At 49.7% G+C, this 21,926-nt stretch overlaps 1 protein-coding gene across 6 annotated transcripts in view; it reads left to right on the top strand.

Moving 5' to 3' along the window:
• Positions 1 to 21,926, top strand: part of ATG2B (autophagy related 2B) — a 102,628-nt gene that overhangs the window by 38,024 nt on the left and 42,678 nt on the right. For 5 of the 6 annotated variants that reach the window (XM_050954436.1, XM_050954433.1, XM_050954434.1 and 2 more), the window contains 6 exons: positions 1,923 to 2,115; positions 2,247 to 2,389; positions 11,021 to 11,178; positions 11,454 to 11,626; positions 12,017 to 12,167; positions 13,018 to 13,217. In XM_050954436.1, the coding sequence (XP_050810393.1) occupies positions 1,923 to 2,115; positions 2,247 to 2,389; positions 11,021 to 11,178; positions 11,454 to 11,626; positions 12,017 to 12,167; positions 13,018 to 13,217 (1,018 nt within the window). The remainder of the gene's footprint in view (positions 1 to 1,922; positions 2,116 to 2,246; positions 2,390 to 11,020; positions 11,179 to 11,453; positions 11,627 to 12,016; positions 12,168 to 13,017; positions 13,218 to 21,926) is intronic. The other variant, XM_050954435.1, reaches the window with a different exon arrangement.

Genomic DNA, 21,926 nt, shown 5'->3' with positions numbered 1-21,926 from the left:
ACGTGGATGTTGGTGAAACGTCCCTTGTGATCCACCAGTGCTTGCAGCACCATTGAAAAGTACCCCTTGCGATTTACGTAATGGATGCCCTGGTGCTCCGGTGCCAAGATAGGGATATGAGTTCCATCTATTGCTCCACCACAGTTAGGGAATCCCATTGCAGCAAAGCCATCCACTATGGCCTGCACATTTCCCAGAGTCACAACCTTTCGTAGCAGGAGCTTAAAGATTGCTTTGGCTACTTGCATCACAGCAGCCTCCACAGTAGATTTTCCCACTCCAAATTGATTCTCGACTGACCGGTAGCTGTCTGGCGTTGCAAGCTTCCAGAGGGCTATTGCCACTCGCTTCTCCACTGTGAGGGCTGCTCTCATCTTGGTATTCTGGCGTTTCAGGGCTGAGGAAAGCAAGTCACAAAGTTCCATGAAAGTGCCCTTACGCATGCGAAAGTTTCGCAGCCAATGGAAATCGTCCCAAACCTCCAAAATTATGCGGTCCCACTAAGCGTTCAATAGCTAGAGCCTGCCCCATTACCAGCAGGATCTCCAACGCGCAGGGGGCCGCGATTTGAGAGAATTCTGTGTCCATGTCCTCATCACTCTCGTCACCACTCTGCTGTAGCTGCCGCCTTCTCGCCTGGCTTTGCAGGTCCTGGTTCAGCAAAGACTGCACGATAATGCGCGAGGTGTTTACAACGTCCATGATTGCTGTCTTGAGCTCAACAGGGTCCATGCTTGCTGTGCTATGGCGTTTGCACAGTTCACCCAGGAAAAAAGGCCCAAAACGGTTGTCTGCTGCTTTCAGGGAAGGAGGGGTGAGGCTGTACCCAGAACCACCCGCGACAATGTTTTTTGCCCCATCAGGCACTGGGATCTCAACCCAGAATTCCAAGGGCAGGGGAGACTGCGGAAACTATGGGATAGCTATGGGATAGCTACCCACAGTGCAACGCTCCGGAAATCGACACCAGCCTCGGTACATGGACGCGCACTGCCGAATTAATGTGCTTAGTGTGGCCGCGTGCACTCAACTTTATACAATTTGTTTTAAAAAACCGGTTTCTGTAAAATCGGTATAATTCCGTAGTGTAGACATACCCTGGGATTCAGCACAGAGGGCAGTGGGAGTGGGAGGCAGAGAGGCTTGCTTGTCAGCAGGTACCACAGCGGCCCCATGCGGCAAGAAGGCGCAACTGTATAACTGCACAACAAATAATCAGCTGAACATGTGAGGATCCCGATGAGCTGTGGGAATGCATAATGGCACTGCCAGGTGTGTGATGTTTGGCAGTATGATTGCTTTTAATTTTTGATTTGACTAAAAGTTTAAACAATTCTTCCATCTGTACACTGTTCATGTTCATTTTACTTTTTCTCCTACCTCTGAATTTATTATACTCTTAAAGTGAAAACCTAACACAAAATTAATTTTTAACTGTTAAGATGCTGGTGCAAAACCAGAAAAATAGAGCTAATACTGAACCTCTTCTTGAGCATGGATATTGTAGTTCATGTCACATACAAGGATGTTTAATGTCTGGGAGATCTCTGGTTAGATGTTAATACGATCTATAATGTAAAGTGGCAACCTATGTAGCTACATAAATTAAAGAGGCAATTTCAATCCACGCTCTGAATGTCCTGTTTTTCATTGATTTATGCCAGACAACGTAATGGATTCTCACACTTTTTTGGATGAAAGTTTACAGTGTGATGACTTTCTATGTACAATAGTACATGTAAGCAATGTAACAATTAATTTGGACATCTAATGTATTAGTTTATACATATTATATGTATTAATGCATTTTCACAGGCTAATTCATGAAAAAGGCACATATATATCTCCAGTGGATATTTACTGTAAAATTTCTCAGCATATATCACTAATAATTTTATTTTGCTTGCTTTTTTCAATATCAGGATTGTACTGAAAATAAACCCACTGGCTATACACTCCATTCTGGAAAGGATAGCAGCTGAAGAAGAAGAGGGTGATGGAAACTTTCAAGAGGAAGAGGAAGGAGGATCTCATTCTCTTAAGGATGTCTGTGATCTTAGAAGACCAGAACCTTCTCCTTTTTCCTCTCGTAGGGTCATGTTTGAAAATGAAGAGGTAAAACAAAGTCTTACTGTTTACAGAATCATTGTAGATACAAATGAATATTGCCTTTCTGGTTTATATGCAGTTTGTGTTCCAGGTAACCCTCAACAATTTGAGATTGTTATGTTTTGTTTTATTTTCAGATGGTGATGCCAGGTGATGCAGTTGAGATGACTGAGTTTCAGGATAAAGCAATCAGCAATTCTCATTATGTACTGGAACTCATGTTACCAAAAGTTCACTTAACACTGCCAAACAAGAGCTTTTATGAGAAACTTTACAATAGGTGAGTATAAGCATTAGTTTGCTTGGTTAGTATGACTGTACTTCTGGTCAGTGTATTCATTGGTCATAAGAACAACTAAGTCAGTAGCTACAGCAGTAATTACATTGTTATAGAGCTGTACAAATCTTACAGGATAAATTAAAGTGCTGTATAAATGCTATTCTAAGTTATTATCAGAAGTGCAATGAAGTCTCCTCCCAGGACCCTATTTGAGCAGCCAGCCACTCAGAACAGTTTGGCAGATCTTTTCTATTGAGAATAAAAGAAATATGTTTTTGCTTCCACCAAATGAATGTTTGTTTTAATATCTTACAGTTGCCACAGTCTACTTGAACTTCTCTTCAAATTCCACTTCAAAAAATTGTTGAATGAGATTATTTTCCCTTCCGTGTGTGTGTGTGTGTGTATGTATGTGTATAGTTTTAAATAGGGCTGTTGATTAATCACAGTTAACTCGTATGATTAAATTAAAAAAAATCACAATTACAGTTTTAATCAAACTATTAAACAATAGACTGCCCATTGAAATTTATTAAATATTTTGGATTTTTTTCTATATTTTCATATACATTGTATTCTGTGTTGTAATTGAAATCAAAGTGTATATTATTTTTGATTATACATATTTACACTGTAAAAATGATAAACAAAAGAAATAGTATTTTTCAATTCACCTCATACAAGTACTGTAGTGCAATCTCTTTATCATGAAAGTACAACTTACAAATGTAGATTGTTTGTTTGTTACGTAACTGAAGTAAAAAAAATATATGCAAAACTTCAGAGCCTACAAGTCCACTCAGTCCTACTTCTTACTCAGCTAATTGCTAAGACAAACAAGTTTGTTTACATTTATGGGAGATAATGCTGCCCGCTTTTTATTTACAATGTCACCAGAAAGTGAGAATAGGTGTTTGCATGGCACTTTTGCAGCTGGCATTGCAAGGAATTTACGTGTCAGATATGCTGAACATTCGTATGACTCTTCAGGCTTCGGCCACCATTCCAGAGGACATGCTTCCATGCTGATGATGCTCATTAAAAAAAGTGTTAATTAAATTTGTAACTGAACTCCTTGTGGGGAATATTGTACGTCCCCTGCTCTGTTTTACGCACATTCCGCCATATATTTCATGTTTTAGCAGTCTTGGATGATGACCCAGCACATGTTGTTCATTTTATGAACACTTTTTGACAAAACGCAAAGAAGATACCAATATGAGATTTCTAAAGATAGCTTCAGCACTCGACCCAAGGTTTAAGAATGTGAAGTGCCTTCCAAAATCCAAGAGGAACAAGGTGTGAAGCATGGTTTCAGAAGTCTTAAAAGAGCAACACTCTGATGCGGAAACTGCAGAACCCGAACCACCAAAAAAGAAAGTCAACTTTCTGCTGGTGGCATCTGACTCAGATAATGAAAATGAATGTGCGTCAGTCTGTACTGCTTTGGATTGTTATTGAGCAGAACCCGTTATCAGCATGGACGCATGTCCCCTGGAATGGTGGTTGAAGCATGAAGGGACATATGACTCTTCAGTGCATTTGACATGTAAATATCTTGCGATGCCAGTTACAACAGTGCCAGGAGAATGCCTGTTCTCACTTTCAGGTGACATTGTAAACAAGAATCAGGCAGTATTATCTCCTGCAAATGTAAACAGACTTGTTTGTCTGAGCGATTGGCTGAACAAGAAGCAAGACTGAGTGGACTTGCAAGCTCTTAAGTTTTACATGGGTTTATTTTTGAATGCAGGGTTTTTTTTTAATATAGTTGTACATTTGTAAGTTCTTCTTCGAGTGATTGCTCATATCCATTCCAGTTAGGTGTGTGCGCCGCGTGTGCACATTCGTCGGAAAACTTTTACCCTAGCAACTCAGTGGGCCGGCAGGTCGCCCCCTAGAGTGGCGCCATCATGGCGCTTGATATATACCCCTGCCGGCCCACCCGCTCCTCAGTTCCTTCTTACCGCCCGTGTCGGTCGTTGGAACAGTGGAGCGCGGCTTAGCTGACCTCCACTTCCCTAGCTACTCGTAGTTCTCGTATATAGTTATGCAGTTATAATCCTTTTATATATATATTTGTATAGTTATACGTTTTTTCTTTGCTAACATAGTTAGTTTAGTAATTGTTAGCGGGGGTCAGGAAGTAGCCCCTTCCATGAACCCGGTGCCGGAGCCCATGCACGGCTCACCGGGTTTTAAAATGGGCTCGGCCTGCCAGAAGCCGATGCCGAAGGGAGATCCACACGACTCCTGTTTGAAGTGCCTCAGGGAATCACACTTGACAGCTAAGTGCCCCATTTGCAAGGCTTTTAAGCCGAGAACAAAAAGGAGCGGGACTTTCACTTACCCCTCCACCTTTGGCGCCGAGCGATGATCAAGCGGCTGGCAGAAGCGCCTCCTCGGCACCGGACCCCACCGGTACTGCCAAGGCCTTTCGGCACCGGCCGTCGCCGGCACTGAAGTCGACTCGGCACCGCTCCCTTCCTCCGAGGTCGAGAGAGCCTACGATTCCTGCTGGTGCCTGACGGCTCCCCGGCACGCGCCGTGGTTGAGCCCCCTGCTCCTGCTGCTTCCGTGCCACCTGCATCGCAGCCAGAGAGCTCGTCTAAGTCGGATTGCCCGGCACCGACACCTGCTGCGGCACCGACGACGTCGGCACCGTCGATCCCGGTCCCACAAGGGCCGTAGAATCCGGTGCCTGACGGCTCCCCAGCACGCGCCGTGGTTGAGCTACTGCTCCTGCTGCTTCCGTGCCAACGGCACCGCAGCCAGAGAGCTCGTCTAAGTCGGATCGCCCGGCACCGACGACGTCGGCACCGTCGATCCCGGTCCCACAAGGGCCGTAGAATCCGGTGCCTGACGGCTCCCCGGCACGCGCCGTGGTTGAGCTACTGCTCCTGCTGCTTCCGTGCCAATGGCACCGCAGCCAGAGAGCTCGTCTAAGTCGGATTGCCCGGCACCGACACCTCTGAGGCACCGCCAACGTCGGCACCATCGATTCCAGTCCCACAAGGGCGGTAGAATCCGGTGCCTGACGGCTCCCCGGCGCGCGCCGTGGTTGAGCTTATTGGTCCTGCTGCTTCCGTGCCGACGGCACCGCAGCCAGACAGCTCATCTAACTCGGATCGCCCGGCACCGACACCTACCGAAGCTCTGACGACCTCGGTACCGTCGATCCCGGTCCCACGAGGGCCGTCGAATCCGGTGCCTGACAGCTCCCCAGTATGCACTGTGGTTGAGCCTGCTGTTCCCTCCACGCCGGAGACATTACCAACGGCGAGGGATCTCATTGCCATGACAGAGTCGATGCTGCCTGACCCCGGCACCGCCGGTGCGGGTAATACAGTCTCTTCATGTGACCGTCCTCTGTCAGCACAGCAGAGCGGCACCGTTCATGATCACGGTCCCGCAGACACTCCAGATCCTGTCGGCACGCCCGACACCACTTGCAGTCCCGGTGCTGTTTTCCTCATCGGTACTGGTCGCACTCGCTGCACCGGTCGGTATCCCTTTCACCGACCCGCTATCGGCACCGTTCCGACTCCCGGCACCGCGACAGGTACCTTGACTCCTGTAGCCTCTCCCCGAGCCTCGAGATCTCGGTCGACCTCCCGGCACCATTCTGGTTGCGGGTCTGGATCTCGTTCCAGGTACCGGTACGCCTCCCGGTGCCGGTTCCCGGTGCCGAGTTGGGCAAGGTCCGATAGAGTCAGAGACTCTGCCTGTGCCTTCTTTTAGTACCTCCATGGCCATCCGGACACGCATCCGTGTCATCCCACATGCGCAGATCTTATGCTCAGGACCACGATTCTGATGGCCAGCGGGCGCCAGCCCCGAAACCGAAAGAGTCTTGGCGAATGAACCTGTTTGGCCGCCAGGTGTACTCTGCAGAGGCCCTGCAGCTCTGGGTAGCAAAGCAACAAGCCTTGCTTAGCTGCGATAATTATAGCACCTGGGTGAAGGTAGTTTAGTTTATGGAGTTTCTCCCTCAAAACTCCCGCCAAGAGTTCGCTGCCGTCTTGGAGGACGGGGGAAAAAGGGTACCCAGAGCGTCCCTCCAGGCCTCGTTGGACGCAGCAGACTCTGCAGCCAGGACTCTGGCCTTTGGTGTCGCCATGAGGTGCATCTCATGGCTTCAGGTTTCAAACCTCCGGCCGGAGCTGCAGTATGCCATTCAGGATTTACCCTTTGTTGGTAAAGGCCTTTCGCGGCAAAGACAGCCCCAGGCTGCCAAGCCTGATTGACAATAGGGTCCTAATGCGCTCTCTCAGCATGCATATGCCAGCGACCAAACGCAGGCCTTTCTGTCCCCAGCCGCCATACTCTGTGCCTAGCCAGAGACAGGACTTTGGCAAACGGCGAGGCCAAGGTGGTCGCAGATGAACGTCAGGACCCCTAAAGAGCCAAGGTCAAGGTCCCTCGCAATTAGCACTGGGACCAAAGACGAACCTTCCAAGGTGCGCCTGAGGGCGGTTACCAGTCACAGGCCGGGATCCCAATCCCGCTTTCTCCTGGCGTGGCCCCAGTTAATTTCAGATCGCTGGATCCTGCGCACGGTGGAGCATAGGTACCACCTCTAATTTGTTCCAGCCCTGTCCCTCAGGGACCCCTCTCACGAGCAATTCCTAGTACAAGAGGTGCAGACGCCGATGGACGAAAGGAGCAAGGGGTTTTACTCCCGTTATGCCCTAGTCCCCCACTCGAACGCAGGTCTCAGACCTTCCTAGTCCTGCACGGACTCAACCGGTTTAGGATAAGGTTGAAGTTCCGCACGGTATCCCTGGGAACCATTATTCCATCCTTGCCTCCTGGGGGCTACTATGCCGCCCTGGATATGAAGGACGCGTACTTTCGCAACGCCATCTTCCCTCCGCACAGGAGATACCTCCGCTTTCTAGCCAACTGTCAGTACTTCTGGTTTACGGCCATAGTTGCCGCCTACCTTCGCTGATGTCGGATATGCGTTTTTCCGTATCTGGACGATTCGCTTATCCGAGGAGACTCTGAGACACAAACCACTCAGCGCGTGGGCATCGTCACGGTCTTATTCACAGGTCAAGGCCTGATGATTACTATAGAGCAATCCACTCTGGTTCCCACGCAGAGGTTGGACTTCCTAGGGGCTATCCTGGTCTCCTACCTAGCCGGAGCCTGCTTATCACAACTGCGGTTTTAGGCGATGGCAACAATCATCTGAGGTCTGCAGGCTTTCCCAATGACCTCGGCTCGTACTTGTCTCAGTCTCCTGGGTCCATGGTTGCCCGCAAGTTTGTAACCAAACACGCCAAGCTCCGCCTCCGTCCTCTCCAGTCCGGCTCACCTCGGCATACCACCCGGACAGGGAGCCAATGGTCATGGTAGTCACCGTTCCCTCGAGCACCTTAGGCTCCCTAGAGTGGTGGCTAACTCCCTGCCTGGTGTGGGCAGGGATGCGGTTTCATCCGCCCCAGCCCTCACTGCCCCTGACGACGGACGTGTCATCTCTCTGCTCAAGTGCTCATGGTCACCTCCGAGCTTAAGGCCTTTGGTCTTCTCGGGAGCTGGCATTCCACATCAATGCCCCAAAAATGAGAGTAGTCCGCCTAGCGTGCCAGGGGTTCCAGCGGCAGCTGCGAGGCTGTTGTATCTCGGTGTTTACAGCCAACACAGCGGCCATGTGCTTCATAAATATCCAGGGAGGGACATGGTCCTCCCCCCTTTTGTCAGGAGGCCATCCATTTCCGGGACTTTTGCGTGGCCCACTCGATGGAGCTGGTGACGTCCTTTCTCCCAAGCGTTCGGAACGTCTTGGCGCTTTGACTCAGCAGGTCTTTCCTGTCTTACGAGTGATCACTCTGCCCTATGTGAGGCATTCTGCTTTCCAGAAGCGGAGATGTTTCCTCACATAGACCTGTTCGCTCACCACGAGAGCAGAAAATGCCAGATGTTCTGCTCCTTCCAAGGTCTCTCCTCGGGATCGATCTTGGACGCATTCCTGATGCCGTGGAAAGGCCAACTCCATTATGCCTTCCCACTGTTCCCACTGGTTCATTAGGTCCTGCTCAAACTCCGCAGGGGCAGAGCGCACATCATCATGATCACTCCAGAGTGGTCCAGGCAGCACTGATATACCACGTTGCTCGGCCTGTCAATAACAGACCCAATTACCCTGCCACCCCACCCAGACCTCATCACTCAGGGCAACGACAGGCTTCGTCACTCGGACCTGCAACCTCTTCGCCTCACGGTGTGGCTGCTGCGTAACTGAGCCGGGGTGACAGGAAGCCTTCCACCTGGTCAACGTACCGGGCCAGGTGGAAGCATTTCTTCTACAGCTGCAATACGCTCGATCTTGCTCCTGCTGAGGTCTCGATCCCCTCTATTTGGCCTGCCTCTGGCCTTCAGCGGCAGGACCTGGCGGTATCATCGCTGAGGATACACTCAGCAGCCATCTCTACCTTCCAGCCAGGCTAAGGTGGACGTTCCGTGTTCTCACGCTCTTTGGGTTCGAGATCCCTCAAGGGCTTGGAGAGCTTGCACCCTCGGGTGCGCCGCCCAGCCCCAACCTGGGACCTCAACCTAGTTTTAACCAGACTTATGTCTCCCCCAGTCGAGCCGTTCACGACTGGCCCTCTGCTATACTTGTCTTGGACGACAACTTTCCTCGTAGCTGTTACATCGGCCAGACGGGTCTCCGAGCTCAGAGCTCTTACGGTGGTTCCGCCGTACACTAGGTTTCACAAAGACAAGGTGCAGTTATGACCGCACCCGGCTTTCCTCCCTAAGGTGGTTTCGGCCTTTCATGTTACCCACAGCTGAACGCAATGGGCACAACCATTGCACTCCTTGGACATCTGTGGAGTGCTCGCATTTATATTGCGCTGCCAGAACCATTTCGTAAGGTGCCCCAGCTCTGTCACGGTAGCGGGCCAAAGGGAGGGCTTGCTTGTTTTCCTCTCGGAGGATCTCATCTTGGGTGATGGCGGACTTCCGCACTTGTTATGATTTGGCTCATATTTCCCCAAGCCACATCATCGTACAGTCTACCAGGGCTCAGGCTTCATCTGCCACCTTGCTGGCTCGTGTTCCTACCCACGAGATCTGTCGCGCAGCTCCATTGGTCCTCGGTCCATACCTTTGCTTCGCAGTATGCCCTGGTTCAACAGTCAAGAGATGCTGTAGCCTCTGGCTCAGCAGTTTTCATTCTGCCACATTTCACTCCGACCCCACCGCCTACGTAAGGCTTGGGATTCACCTAACTGGAATGGATATGAGCAATCACTCGAAGAAGAAAAGACGGTTACTCACCTTTGTAACTGTTGTTCTTCGAGATGTGTTGCTCATATCCATTCCACACCCGCCCTCCTTCCCCACTGTCGGAGTAGCCGGCAAGAAGGAACTGAGGAGCGGGTGGGCCGGCAGGGGTATATATCAAGCGCCATGATGGCGCCACTCTAGGGGGCGACCTGCCGGCCCACTGAGTTGCTAGGGTAAAAGTTTTCCGACGAATGTGCACGCGCGGCGCACACACCTAACTGGAATGGATATGAGCAACACATCTCGAAGAACAACAGTTACAAAGGTGAGTAACCGTCTTTTCAACTTTCATAATAAAGAGATTGCAGTACAATTGTATTAGGTGAATTGAAAAATACTATTTCTTTTTTTCCCCAGTGCAAATAATTGTAATAAAAAATAAAGTAAGCAGTGTACACTTTGTTGTTCTGTATTCTAATTGAAATCAGTATATTTGAAAATGTAGAAAACAGCCAAAAATATTTAAATAAATGGTATATTATTATTGAACAGTGAGATTAATCACAGTTAACTTTTTAATGGCTTGACATTAGTTTTAAATAAAGCAGATTTGATAAGGCAGAGAAAAAAAATCGCTATATACAATCTTAGCATTAGTAATGTACAATATAATAACATACAAAAATCGTCAAGGAAAATGAACCCGTCTTGAAAGAATAGAGAAGTTGATATAGAAATTGACACTTTAAGTACTTAGTGAAATCACAAACCAAAATTTTATTAAATTTCTAATCAATATGCAGATACTTACACTAAATTACTATAACCCTACCCTCGAAAATTATGAAATCCTGTCCTTTTTATGGCCTCAGCTATCCCTCAGAAGCCTGATTTTGCGCTCTGCATGACACCTCAGCCATTAATTAAGCACTCCATGCCCCTTCAGTCCTCTCATAAGACAAGTCTTGGGAAGTCACTTCCACTTCAAGTAAAACTTGAACTCAGAATGCCCAAAAGTCTGTCTTAAGCAAAGAAATCTAGAATGTGCATCCTGTGAATTTCTTTAACATCCATGAGGCAACCAAAGTAACTATCTTTGGCATATCCATTGAATTAGTGTATGTAAAGGATTTGTGCTGCACAATCAAATGAGTGACATGTAATTAATAATAATCATATTTTTGTAAAAAAATCTAAAGAGCAGATTATTAGCATCTCTTTGCTCACTAATACATGTTACTGTGATTTGTGCTCTTGAACTCATCTTATCCTTTTGCAGACTATTTTTTATGAAATCTGTTACAGGACTGTTGCACATTAAATAGCTTTAATTCAAGCGGGAATATAGTCAGATGTTTAATAATGCAACAATAATGTTTTTTTTCTTTCTAGGATCAGCAATGATTTATTATTGTGGGAACCCACAGCTCCATCTCCTGTAGAAACATTTGAAAATATTTCATATGGTGTTGGACTCTCAGTGGCCAGCCAAATGATCAATACTTTTAGTAAAGACAGCTTTAGTCAATTCAAATCTACAATTCATTATGGTAATGTATTTTATAAATCTTCTCGAACAACAGTGGTATAAGATTGATACCGTTGCCTGAGACTATTAAGTTTATAAAGGGAAGACTTGAAGATATAAAATAAAGTGATTGTATATCCCACAAAGAAATGTGTAAATGAATGTTTTGATATGGTTAGAATGTTAGCCTAAATACTGCTATGAAATTGAATGTTGTTAAAGGTGAAAAACTTGTAATTTTCCTTGATAACTTTTGTATTCGTCACATCAAGTTATTTTGTTGTTGTTTTCTTGTAGATGATGAGAGTGGATCTGAGGAGGAAACTCTACAATATTATTCCACAGTTGATCCAAACTATCGTTCACGCCGGAAGAAAAAACTTGAATTGCAAAACAAGAACACACAGAGCTCTCTCTCTGTTATTCTAAACGTTAATCATGGATTAGTGTCAATATTCACAGATGTAAAGGTGAGGTATCAGGAATGGAAAATGTTGTGCTGAGTCTTAGGTTTACTTACAGGCATAATGTATCTTGTTAGCACTGAGAGCTCCTGTCAGCATATCTGTTGTATTATTGCTTTATTAGCAGTTTTGTTGTACAACCAGCAAATATGACTCCACAAGTAGTCATATGAGTGTCTTTCAGATATTACAGTATCACTATCTTAATTATATGGTTAAGGATTCATCTGACTGTGATTCTATGTTTAAACATTTTTGGTTACTTCATATTTGATATTAGGAAAATTAAATACAAGGAGAGTAGAGCTGTATGGTAGCAAGCGGCATGTTATATTACACTGTCCTAAGCAACAATAATTCCACAAGCAGCGATATGTTTCTTGATTCTTTCTTCAGCAGGATGGTGGGAATATTCTGGAAGGCAAGCATGGTGAATTCTGGTTTGAGTTCAACAGTGGTTCATTATTCTGTGTGACTAAATATGAAGGTTTTGAAGACAAACATTACATCTGTCTTCATTGTAGCAGTCTCAGTTTACATCATCAAGGTAGGAATTGAAAATGTCAGTGGATGTAAATTTGAGTAAAGATTAATTAACCGTTAAATACAGGCTCTTTGGGGCAGGGACAGTCGTTTTATTCTGTGTACAGCATTTAGCATAATGGGGTTCTGGTCCATGACTAGGGTCCCTAGGCACTATAGTAATACAAATAATAAATAACAATAATTAATATGTTTGCTTCAGGATCTATCTAGTTTAAAATGACCTCTGCAACTGCTGGCCTGCAAAACTCTCAAATCTACAGAAACTGTCTCTTTTTCAAAAAATGTCATTCTCATTTGTTAATTTCCATGTAATTCCAAAATGGTACAATCCTTTGTGCACTCCTTGAAATCCTAATGTAGGGTTTAGGTCCTTTCCTAACTGACTAAATTGCAGTCAGCCAGTAAAGTATTTTAAAGGGACCAAACAGTCTCCATGGATGAAAGCTCCATTGTAGCCAAGAAGGAGAGAGTGGGATCTGTCAGTTTTAAGGTTTCCTGTTCATATAACTTCAAATGTGCGGCAATGGGGTTAAGGGAATTTCAGTGTGAGGGCTTCTTTTAAGTTGGGGGGATGACATACATCTGGCACTGTCTCTCATGATCTTCACCAGCCTCCCAATCACTAACTTCTAGGGACGGAGGTTGTACAACAGCAGAAGCTTTCCTATCACTCATGTCTGAGCTCTCGTTTCTGTTTTTGCTGATAATATCGCAAAGTTAATTGCTGGTAATTAGCTGGAAACTTAAAATGATCTTATCTCCAGGTAAGGGTAGACAGATTTCCAATGGTTTTACCTAAATCACAAACATCTCTGCTGCACTGGATAACCGTAGCTACAATCTCCATACAGGTGTGGTGGATGGAGTTGTCCCTCCATCTGAAATACGACTGCCTACCACAATGCGTCCACATTGGTTAGAACCTACCATTTATTTTTCCGAAGAAGATGGTCTCAGTAGGACTTCTTCGGATGGTGTGGGAGTGGACTGTTTAAGTATGCTGTCTGTTGCAATGAAAATCCAGTCAAATAAATCGGAGAGCAACACACAGGTTTGTTTTTTCTAATTTTGAGCTTTCATGCATTATCTAGATTATTTCAGACACCTAATTTACACGAAAGCATTTACAAGAATTCAAACTTTCTTCGAAAGGTCATAGATAAACACAAATAACTACAAACTTTGAACCATGTCCATTTTTAAACTGTTCGTTTCATAACTATTGAAATCTGAATGCTTTACTAGACTTTAAAACTACTTTAATCTTACCTGTGGTTATATCTGTTATTTACCAACATAGCCTAATTCTTCATGTGCTTCCTTGTGCTGATCACTTTTGCTTTTATCTAAAGGATCTGTATTTTTTGGCCAGTTAGCCTTCTTGCCCATTCTTCGCTCTGTTTTACCTCTGCTATGCATTTGTGAAGGAGATTCTCCCACCTCAGGCAGGGATAAATACAAAGAGCTATAAGCTTAGTGTTCAGTTCATTGGCAGCTTTGCCTGGTAGGGAAATTTTTTATCCTTTACCCTAAAGAGCATCCTTTGCCTGCCTACTTCCAGTCTCACTGTCTGCATTGGTAGGAGTTCATTTGGCTTTGGCTCCTGCATTCTTTGGTATGGGCAGAAGATGAGAGCTCTGGCTCTGCTTTGCTCCCCCCACCCAGAATCCAACAGCTCTTATAGTGACACACAGGTGGGATGGAAAAAGAGGGAGTCTCCATTGACAGCCAACTTCAGACCATCACAAGGGCTCAACAGGTCAATGGCTTCAAGCTTTGCCAGGGAATTGGCAACCTCCAGAACAGGGACACCAATAGACCTGTAGTTCCATTCTTCATGGACCCCAGAATGATGCAACAGATCATTGTGCACCTTCCTAATGCCCTTTAGCCACTGCATCTAACTACAGAGCATCTCCACTAGCCACCATTGATCTTCATCAGCTGGGGTAAGTGCCTTTCCTTAGTGATATCCACAACCAAGCCATATTTCTGGAAGTGCGACAGTGGCTTCTGACCGGGATAGGGGGTCTCCCTCTTCCAGCTGCAACTGGGCACTGCCTGGAAAAGGCAAGCCATAAGATAGAATTTAAGGCCGGAAGGGGCCACAAGATCATCTAATCTGATTGTAACATTCCACGGGGTACAATCTGGACTGCTGGACAGCTGTGTCTTCTCAATACTCCAGCCTGGAGTGCCTTCTACACTGCTTTGCTGTGAGAACCACCACTCCTAGCCAGTTCACACCCAGCTTCTAGCATGCAAAATCACTCCCAGCTATATTATGTAAATGCTTTGGCCAGCCACTCATGAATTACATACATGGTTATAGCAGCAAATTCCCATTCCCAGACCTTCCTCCAGAAATGTATCTCTTGTACTGCCCAGCACCCGCTGGACAATGCAAGCCTTTATAAAGTCTGTCATTTCATCAATGGAAAATGATATACACAGTCCCTGTTATCTCAAGGGTAGGTTCCCAACTCTTCAGTCCAAACACACACTGGTTTAGATAAAACAATAAAGCAAGTTTATTAACTGCAGAAAGATTTTAAGTGATTACAAGTAATAAGGCATAGAAGTCAGAATTGGTTACAAAGAAAATAAAAGGATAAGATGCAAACAAATACTATACTTAACAAGCTAAGTGAATTTAAAAGCAAAAAGGTTTTTTTTTTCACCAAAGGCTTACAGCAGGCTGGCTGGATTGCTTCAGCTAGGACCACCACCTCCTCCAGTTCAATGATGCTTCCTTTGTCTTTCAAATGTTGTAGCTGTCATGTGTATAGATGAAGGGCGAGAGGTAATTTGTGTTCTTCTTCGAGTGATTGCTCACATCCATTCCAGTTAGGTGTGCGCGCCGCGCGTCGGAAACTTTTTACCCTAGCAACTCCAGTGGGCCGGCAGGTCACCCCCTAGAGTGGCGCCGCCATGGCGCTCGATATATACCCCTGCCGGCCCATCCGCTCCTCAGTTCCTTCTTACCACTGTGTCGGTCGTTGGAACTGTGGAGCGCGGCATTGCTGTCCTCCACGTCCCTAGCTCTCCTTGTTACTACCGTTGTTACTACCGTTGTTAGTTAGTGGTTAAGTATAGTTAGTTAATTAGTTTGTAGTGTAAATAATTTTGTACATAGTTGTTAGCCGGTCTGGGCTGTAGCCCTTCCCGGCACCCGGCACCAGGCTCATGCTGGTTCGCCGGGCTTTAAGCAATGTGCGGCCTGTAAAAAGCCTATGCCAACCAGCGACCCTCACGACGCGTGTCTAAAGTGCCTGGGGGAATCGCACAGGTCGGACAAGTGCCGCATTTGCAAGGCTTTTAAGCCCAGAACAAAGAAGGAGAGAGACCAGAGACTCAGGACTCTCCTAATGGAAGCGGCACTTGACCCAGCAGCTTCGCAGGCCGTGATCTCTACGCCGGCACCAGATCGCACCGGCACCGGAAAGACTCCCCGGCACCGACCTTCCCCAGCACCGGGTGCAGAAACAAGACCATCAAAGTCTGCAACTCCAGCCAGGCAGACTCGAATGGAGCGCCCGGCATCGACATCTGCCGCGGCGCTACCGGCACCGTCGACTCCGGGCCCGGTGGGTCCGTCGAGTCCGGTACCGCCGAGCTCCCCCATAAGATCTGGGGTTGAGCTATTGGTCCCATCCACTCCAGAGACCTTCGCCTCGGCACGGGACCTCATTGCCCTGACTGAGTCAACTCAGCCGCCACCCCCGGTACCTCCGGTGCGGGTAGCATCTAGGGGCAAGCCCATGATGACGGCGCCGTCTCGGGACTCACGCTCGCGATTGAGGTCCCGACGCCACGGTCGCTCGAGATCCCGCCGCCGCTCGCAGTCCCGGCACCGCTCCCCTCGGCGGCACCGGTCGCACTCGCAGCACCGATCGACCTCCAGACGGTCACGGTCTGACTCCAGCCGCCGATACCGGCACCGTGACTCTAGGAGCCAGTCTCGCCGTCATTCAGTGCACCGGTCGACCTCCCGGCACCGAGCTGGTGACAGGTCCCGGTCCCGGTCGACCTCCCGGCACCGCGTCGGTGGCAGGTCCCGGTCCCGATCCCGGCACCGAAGCAGTGGCCGGTACCGGTCCAGATCCCGGCACCGAGACAGAACTCGGTCCCGATCCCGGCGCCGGTATGACTCCCGGTACCGATCCCCGGCACCGAGAAGATCTTCGGTGCCGGACCGCGGAGACTCTTATCAGCCGCGGTCGGCCCCGCCATGGCCTTCCAGACAGCCGTCGGTGTCATCACAAGCGGACAGCGTATATGCGCTGGGCACCGACAGACAAGCGGCATTATTCCAGGACCCTCCGCAACAGGACCAGGGTCCGCAGCAGTGGGAGTTTTGGACACCCTGGGCGTACCATCAAGCCCAGGGCCCCCAACAGCTTCCTGCTAGGCCTGCAACGGCGGAGCACAGGGTGCCAGAGGCGTCGTTGTCTCGCCCCCCTCCCTCCCCTGATAGAGAGGAAGGATCGAAGCAGCAAGACCCTGGTCTTGCTCCTGAGACAGAGGCGAGGGCTGAGGTGGACCCCCCACTGGACACTTTCTTGCCAGGGGTCTCCTCATCCTCCTCTCCCGACGAAGCGGTGGCTGGCACTTCCTCCAATAGCCCTCCTCCGCTAGATCTCAGGGCACACCAAGACCTCCTTAGGCGAGTAGCACAGAATCTGAGCCTGCAAGCCGAGGAGGTCTCTGAGATCGAGGACCCCGTCGTCAGCATCCTCTCATCCGATGCTCCCACCAGGGTCGCCCTACCCTTCATTAGGACGATCCAGGCCAACGCCAATACAATCTGGCAGTCACCGGCCTCCATCCCCCCTACGGCGAGGGGCGTCGAAAGGAAGTACATGGCCCCCTCCAAGGGCTATGAGTACCTCCACGTTCACCCGACACCGTGTTCCCTGGTGGTGCAGTCGGTGAACGAGAGGGAGCGCCACGGACAGGAAGCCCCAGCCCCCAAATCCAAGGAGGCCAGGCATATGGACCTCCTCGGCCGCAAGGTCTATTCGGCTGGGGCCCTTCAGCTCAGGGTTTCAAATCAGCAAGCCCTTCTTAGCTGCTATGCTTTTAACTCATGGGTGGCAGCGGACAAGTTCAAAGAGCTGCTGCCACAAGAGGCTCGTCAAGAATTCGCAGCGATTCTTGACGAGGGCAAGAAGGTTGCACGAACCTCGTTACAGGCCTCTTTGGACGCTGCAGACTCGGCTGCCCGTACCCTCGCCTCGGGGGTAACGATGCGCCGCATCTCCTGGCTTCAGGTTTCTGGCCTTCCACCGGAGCTCCAATACACCATCCAGGACCTCCCGTTCGAAGGCCAGGGCCTGTTTTCAGAAAAGACAGACCCCAGACTGAAAAGTCTTAAAGACAATCGGGTCATTATGCGCTCCCTCGGGATGCACACGCCGGGAACGCAGCGCAGACCCTTCCGGCCGCAGCAGCAACAGCAGCGTAGGCCATACCCCCAGTTCCGCCAGCGGCAGGACCTTAATAGGCGCCGCGGCAGGAATGGAAGGCGTAGACAGTCGGGGAACCAAGGGGGGCAGAATCAAAGCTCCTCCAAGCCCCCGCCTGGGCCCAAGCCTTCGTTTTGAAGGTGCGCCCGAGGGCGCAATAACAGTTTCCCCCACGGATCCTTCCCCCCCGTTTTCCAACCGCCTTTCGTTTTTCCTCCCGGCGTGGACCCAAATAACATCGGACCGCTGGGTCTTACGCACGGTGCAGATGGGATACCGCCTGCAGTTTGTATCATTTCCTCCCTCCCGCCCCCCTTCCTCGTCCCTCTTCAGGGACCCCTCTCACGAGCAGTTCCTTCATCAGGAGGTACAGATGCTCCTCAACAAAGGAGCTATAGAGGCGGTTCCGGAAAACGAGAAAGGCAAGGGGTTTTATTCCCGCTACTTTCTGATCCCCAAGGCCAAGGGAGGCCTCAGGCCTATCCTTGACCTGCGAGAGCTCAACAAGTACCTAGTGAAGTTGAAGTTCCACATGGTATCCCTGGGGACCATTATCCCATCCCTGGATCCGGGAGACTGGTATGCCGCCCTCGACATGCAGGACGCTTATTTTCACATTGCCATATGGCCACACCACAGACGTTTCCTTCAATTCGTGGTGGGCCGCCTTCACTACCAATTTGCAGTCCTTCCATTTGGCCTTTCTACGGCTCCGAGGGTATTCACAAAATGCATGGCCGTCGTTGTGGCACATCTTCGGCGCAGTCGTATCCACGTGTTCCCTTACCTAGACGATTGGTTAATTCGGGGCACGTCGGAGCTACAGGTTTGCAGCCACGTCCGCAGGATCACCGGCCTGTTTGCTACCTTGGGCCTCATGATCAACGTGGACAAGTCCACCCTGCTCCCCGCGCAGAGGGTGGAGTTCATTGGGGCCGTCCTGGATTCCACCGTGGCCAGGGCCCTTCTGCCGTTGCCAAGGTTCCAGGCGTTGTCGGCGATCGTTCTGCGATTGCGGGCAGCCCCCTTAACATCAATACGGACATGTCTAACCCTGTTAGGCCACATGGCAGCATGCACATTTGTGACCGGTTACGCTCGGCTCCGCATGAGGCCCCTCCAGTCGTGGCTCATTGCACATTACCGGCCGGCAAGGCAACCACTAGACATGCTGATCACAATCCCCCAGGGGGTGTTGGATTCTCTCAGCTGGTGGCTAGACCAGTCCGTAGTGTGTGCGGGGCTCCCATTCCACCCACCCCAGCCCTCGGTGTCCCTAACGACGGATGCCTCAGATCTCGGCTGGGGGGCCCACCTGGGATCCCTGAGAACACAGGGCCTGTGGTCCCCGCAGGAGGTGAAGCTGCACATCAACATGCGGGAGTTGAGAGCGGTCCGCCTTGCTTGTCAAACGTTCTGTCACCAGCTTCGGGGTCGTTGTGTCGCGGTGTTTACCGACAACACGACGACCATGTACTATATCAACAAGCAGAGTGGTACCAGATCCTCTCCCCTATGTCACGAGGCGATGCGACTCTGGGACTTTTGTGTAGCCCACTCCATTCACCTCACGGCTTCCTTCCTCCCCGGAGTACGGAACACGCTGGCGGACCGCCTGAGCAGATTCTTCCTCTCACACGAGTGGTCCCTTCGCCCGGACGTCGCCCTCTCGATCTTCCAGAGGTGGGGTTGTCCCCGTGTGGAACTCTTCGCGTCCGGGGGGAACAGGAAATGCCAGGCGTTCTGCTCTTTTCAGGGCCGGGAACCCGGGTCTATAGCGGATGCCTTCCTTATTCCGTGGACGACCCACTTGTTCTACGCGTTCCCCCCGTTCCCGCTGGTCCACAGGGTCCTTCTGAAGGTGCGCAGGGACAGGGCTCGCGTGATCATGGTAGCCCCGGCGTGGCCCAGGCAACATTGGTACCCCATGTTGCTGGACCTGGCCATAGCCGACCCAGTTCCCCTGCCCCTTCACCCGGACCTGATCACCCAGGAACACGGAACTCTCTGTCACCCGGACCTCCAGTCGCTGCACCTAGCAGCGTGGCTCCTGCGTGGCTGACCAGTTCTGAGTTGCGCTGCTCCACCCCGGTACGGGAGGTACTCTTGGGCAGCAGGAAGCCTTCCACTAGAGCGACATACTCGGCCAAGTGGAAGCGTTTCTCCTGTTGGTGTGTGGAGAAAGGTCTCCGCCCGATGGAAGTTTCGGTGGCCAATATTTTAGACTATATTTGGTCCCTCAAACAACAGGGCCTGGCGATATCGTCCCTGCGGGTCCACCTGGCGGCTATCTCCACCTTTCACCCGGGTGGGGATGGCCGCTCCGTTTTTTCTCACCCGACGGTGACTAGATTCCTGAAGGGGCTGGAACGTCTGTACCCTAACGTCCGACTCCCTGCCCCGACCTGGGGTCTTAACCTGGTGTTGTCTCGGCTCATGGGGCCCCCCTTCGAGCCGTTAGCTACTTGCTCCCTACTCTATCTCTCTTGGAAGACTGCCTTTCTAGTAGCTATCACCTCAGCTAGATGGGTGTCGGAACTCCGGGCTCTCACGGTAGACCCCCCGTATACAGTCTTCCATAAAGATAAGGGGCAGCTGAGGCCACACCCTGCCTTTCTCCCCAAGGTGGTCTCAGCCTTCCACGTCAACCAAGAGATATTCCTCCCGGTTTTTTTCCCGAAACCTCACTCTTCAGGCAGGGAGCAACAGCTCCACTCGCTTGATGTCCGTAGGGCTCTCGCATTCTATGTGGAGAGGACCAAACCGTTCCGCAAATCCCCCCAGCTTTTCGTGGCAGTAGCGGACCGCATGAAGGGGCTTCCCATTTCTTCGCAGAGGTTATCCTCATGGGTAACTTCCTGTATCAGGACCTGCTATGAGCTGGCCCATGTTCCTACGGGCCGTGTGACTGTGCATTCTACCAGGGCGCAGGCGTCGTCGCTGGCTTTCCTCGCCCGTGTGCCCATCCAGGAAATCTGTCGGGCAGCGACCTGGTCATCGGTCCACACCTTTGCTTCCCACTACGCCCTGGTCCAGCAGTCAAGAGAGGACGCGGCCTTCAGATCTGCAGTGCTCCATGCCGCGACTTCTCACTCCGACCCCACCGCCTAGGTATGGCTTGGGATTCACCTAACTGGAATGGATGTGAGCAATCACTCGAAGAAGAAAAGACGGTTACTCACCTTTGTAACTGTTGTTCTTCGAGATGTTTTGCTCACATCCATTCCACACCCGCCCTCCTTCCCCACTGTCAGAGTAGCCGGCAAGAAGGAACTGAGGAGTGGGTGGGCCGGCAGGGGTATATATCGAGCGCCATGGCGGCGCCACTCTAGGGGGCGACCTGCCGGCCCACTGGAGTTGCTAGGGTAAAAAGTTTCCGACGAGCCTGCACGCGCGGCGCGCACACCTAACTGGAATGGATGTGAGCAACACATCTCGAAGAACAACAGTTACAAAGGTGAGTAACCGTCTTTTGTGTGTGTCCTCCATTCTTATTCCATTCTCCCCTCTTTGAGGATTACCTCCAGCTCGGATTCAGGCAACAGGCCACTCTGTTTACACTGGAACCCCCAGTTCTGTTATCAGTATGCAAAGTTCTTGCTTACACTCTTCCTCCTGCTGAAGAATGGCCATTTAACTAGGTGATGATCTATAATATAGTTCATCTGGTTGTGCTGATACACTGGAGCCCCAGCCAGGTATCTTTTGTCTTTGAAAAACTGGTTTTGGCTTGCTCTTCTTAAACTTGGAACATGTTACAGTTATGTTATACAGTAGAATCTTCTAACTTCACATACACATACACATATTTTACCAGGACAGTAATGTTCAGTATATTATGAGTTTCCAAATGATACCTCACAAGGCATACTCTGTACCACATTTATCATAGTCTTGTAAAAATGGTGAACATGAGGTACAGCCAGTTGCACTGACCTCCCGTATATCACAAGTCACCGACACCACCTAGTACCCGCACACTAAAACTAAAAACCAAAATTAGACCAAAGTATTACAGCTCTCAGGAGACGAAACTATTATGTGCCACAGGAAGACAATAAGTAGGACCAAGGTGTACCAATGTCCAAGGACACTGTGATGGCAGGCAGTTGATTACCCAGATGATCCCATTAAGTGACCCACACTCTACACTGCAGTGGAAGGAGAAAACCCTCTAAGGTCATTGCCAGTCTGACACGGAGTAAAAATTCCTTCCCAATCCCACATATGGCAGTCAGTTAGACTCTGAGCAAGAGCCAGCCAACTAGGCTCCTGAGAGAGAGAACAAGAAT

The sequence above is a fragment of the Gopherus flavomarginatus genome, chromosome 5, assembly GCF_025201925.1.
Source record: "Gopherus flavomarginatus isolate rGopFla2 chromosome 5, rGopFla2.mat.asm, whole genome shotgun sequence".
In the NCBI taxonomy this organism is placed as follows: Eukaryota; Metazoa; Chordata; order Testudines; family Testudinidae; genus Gopherus; species Gopherus flavomarginatus.
Note: the sequence above shows the minus strand (reverse complement) of the source record. Positions and strands in the feature narration are given on the sequence as shown.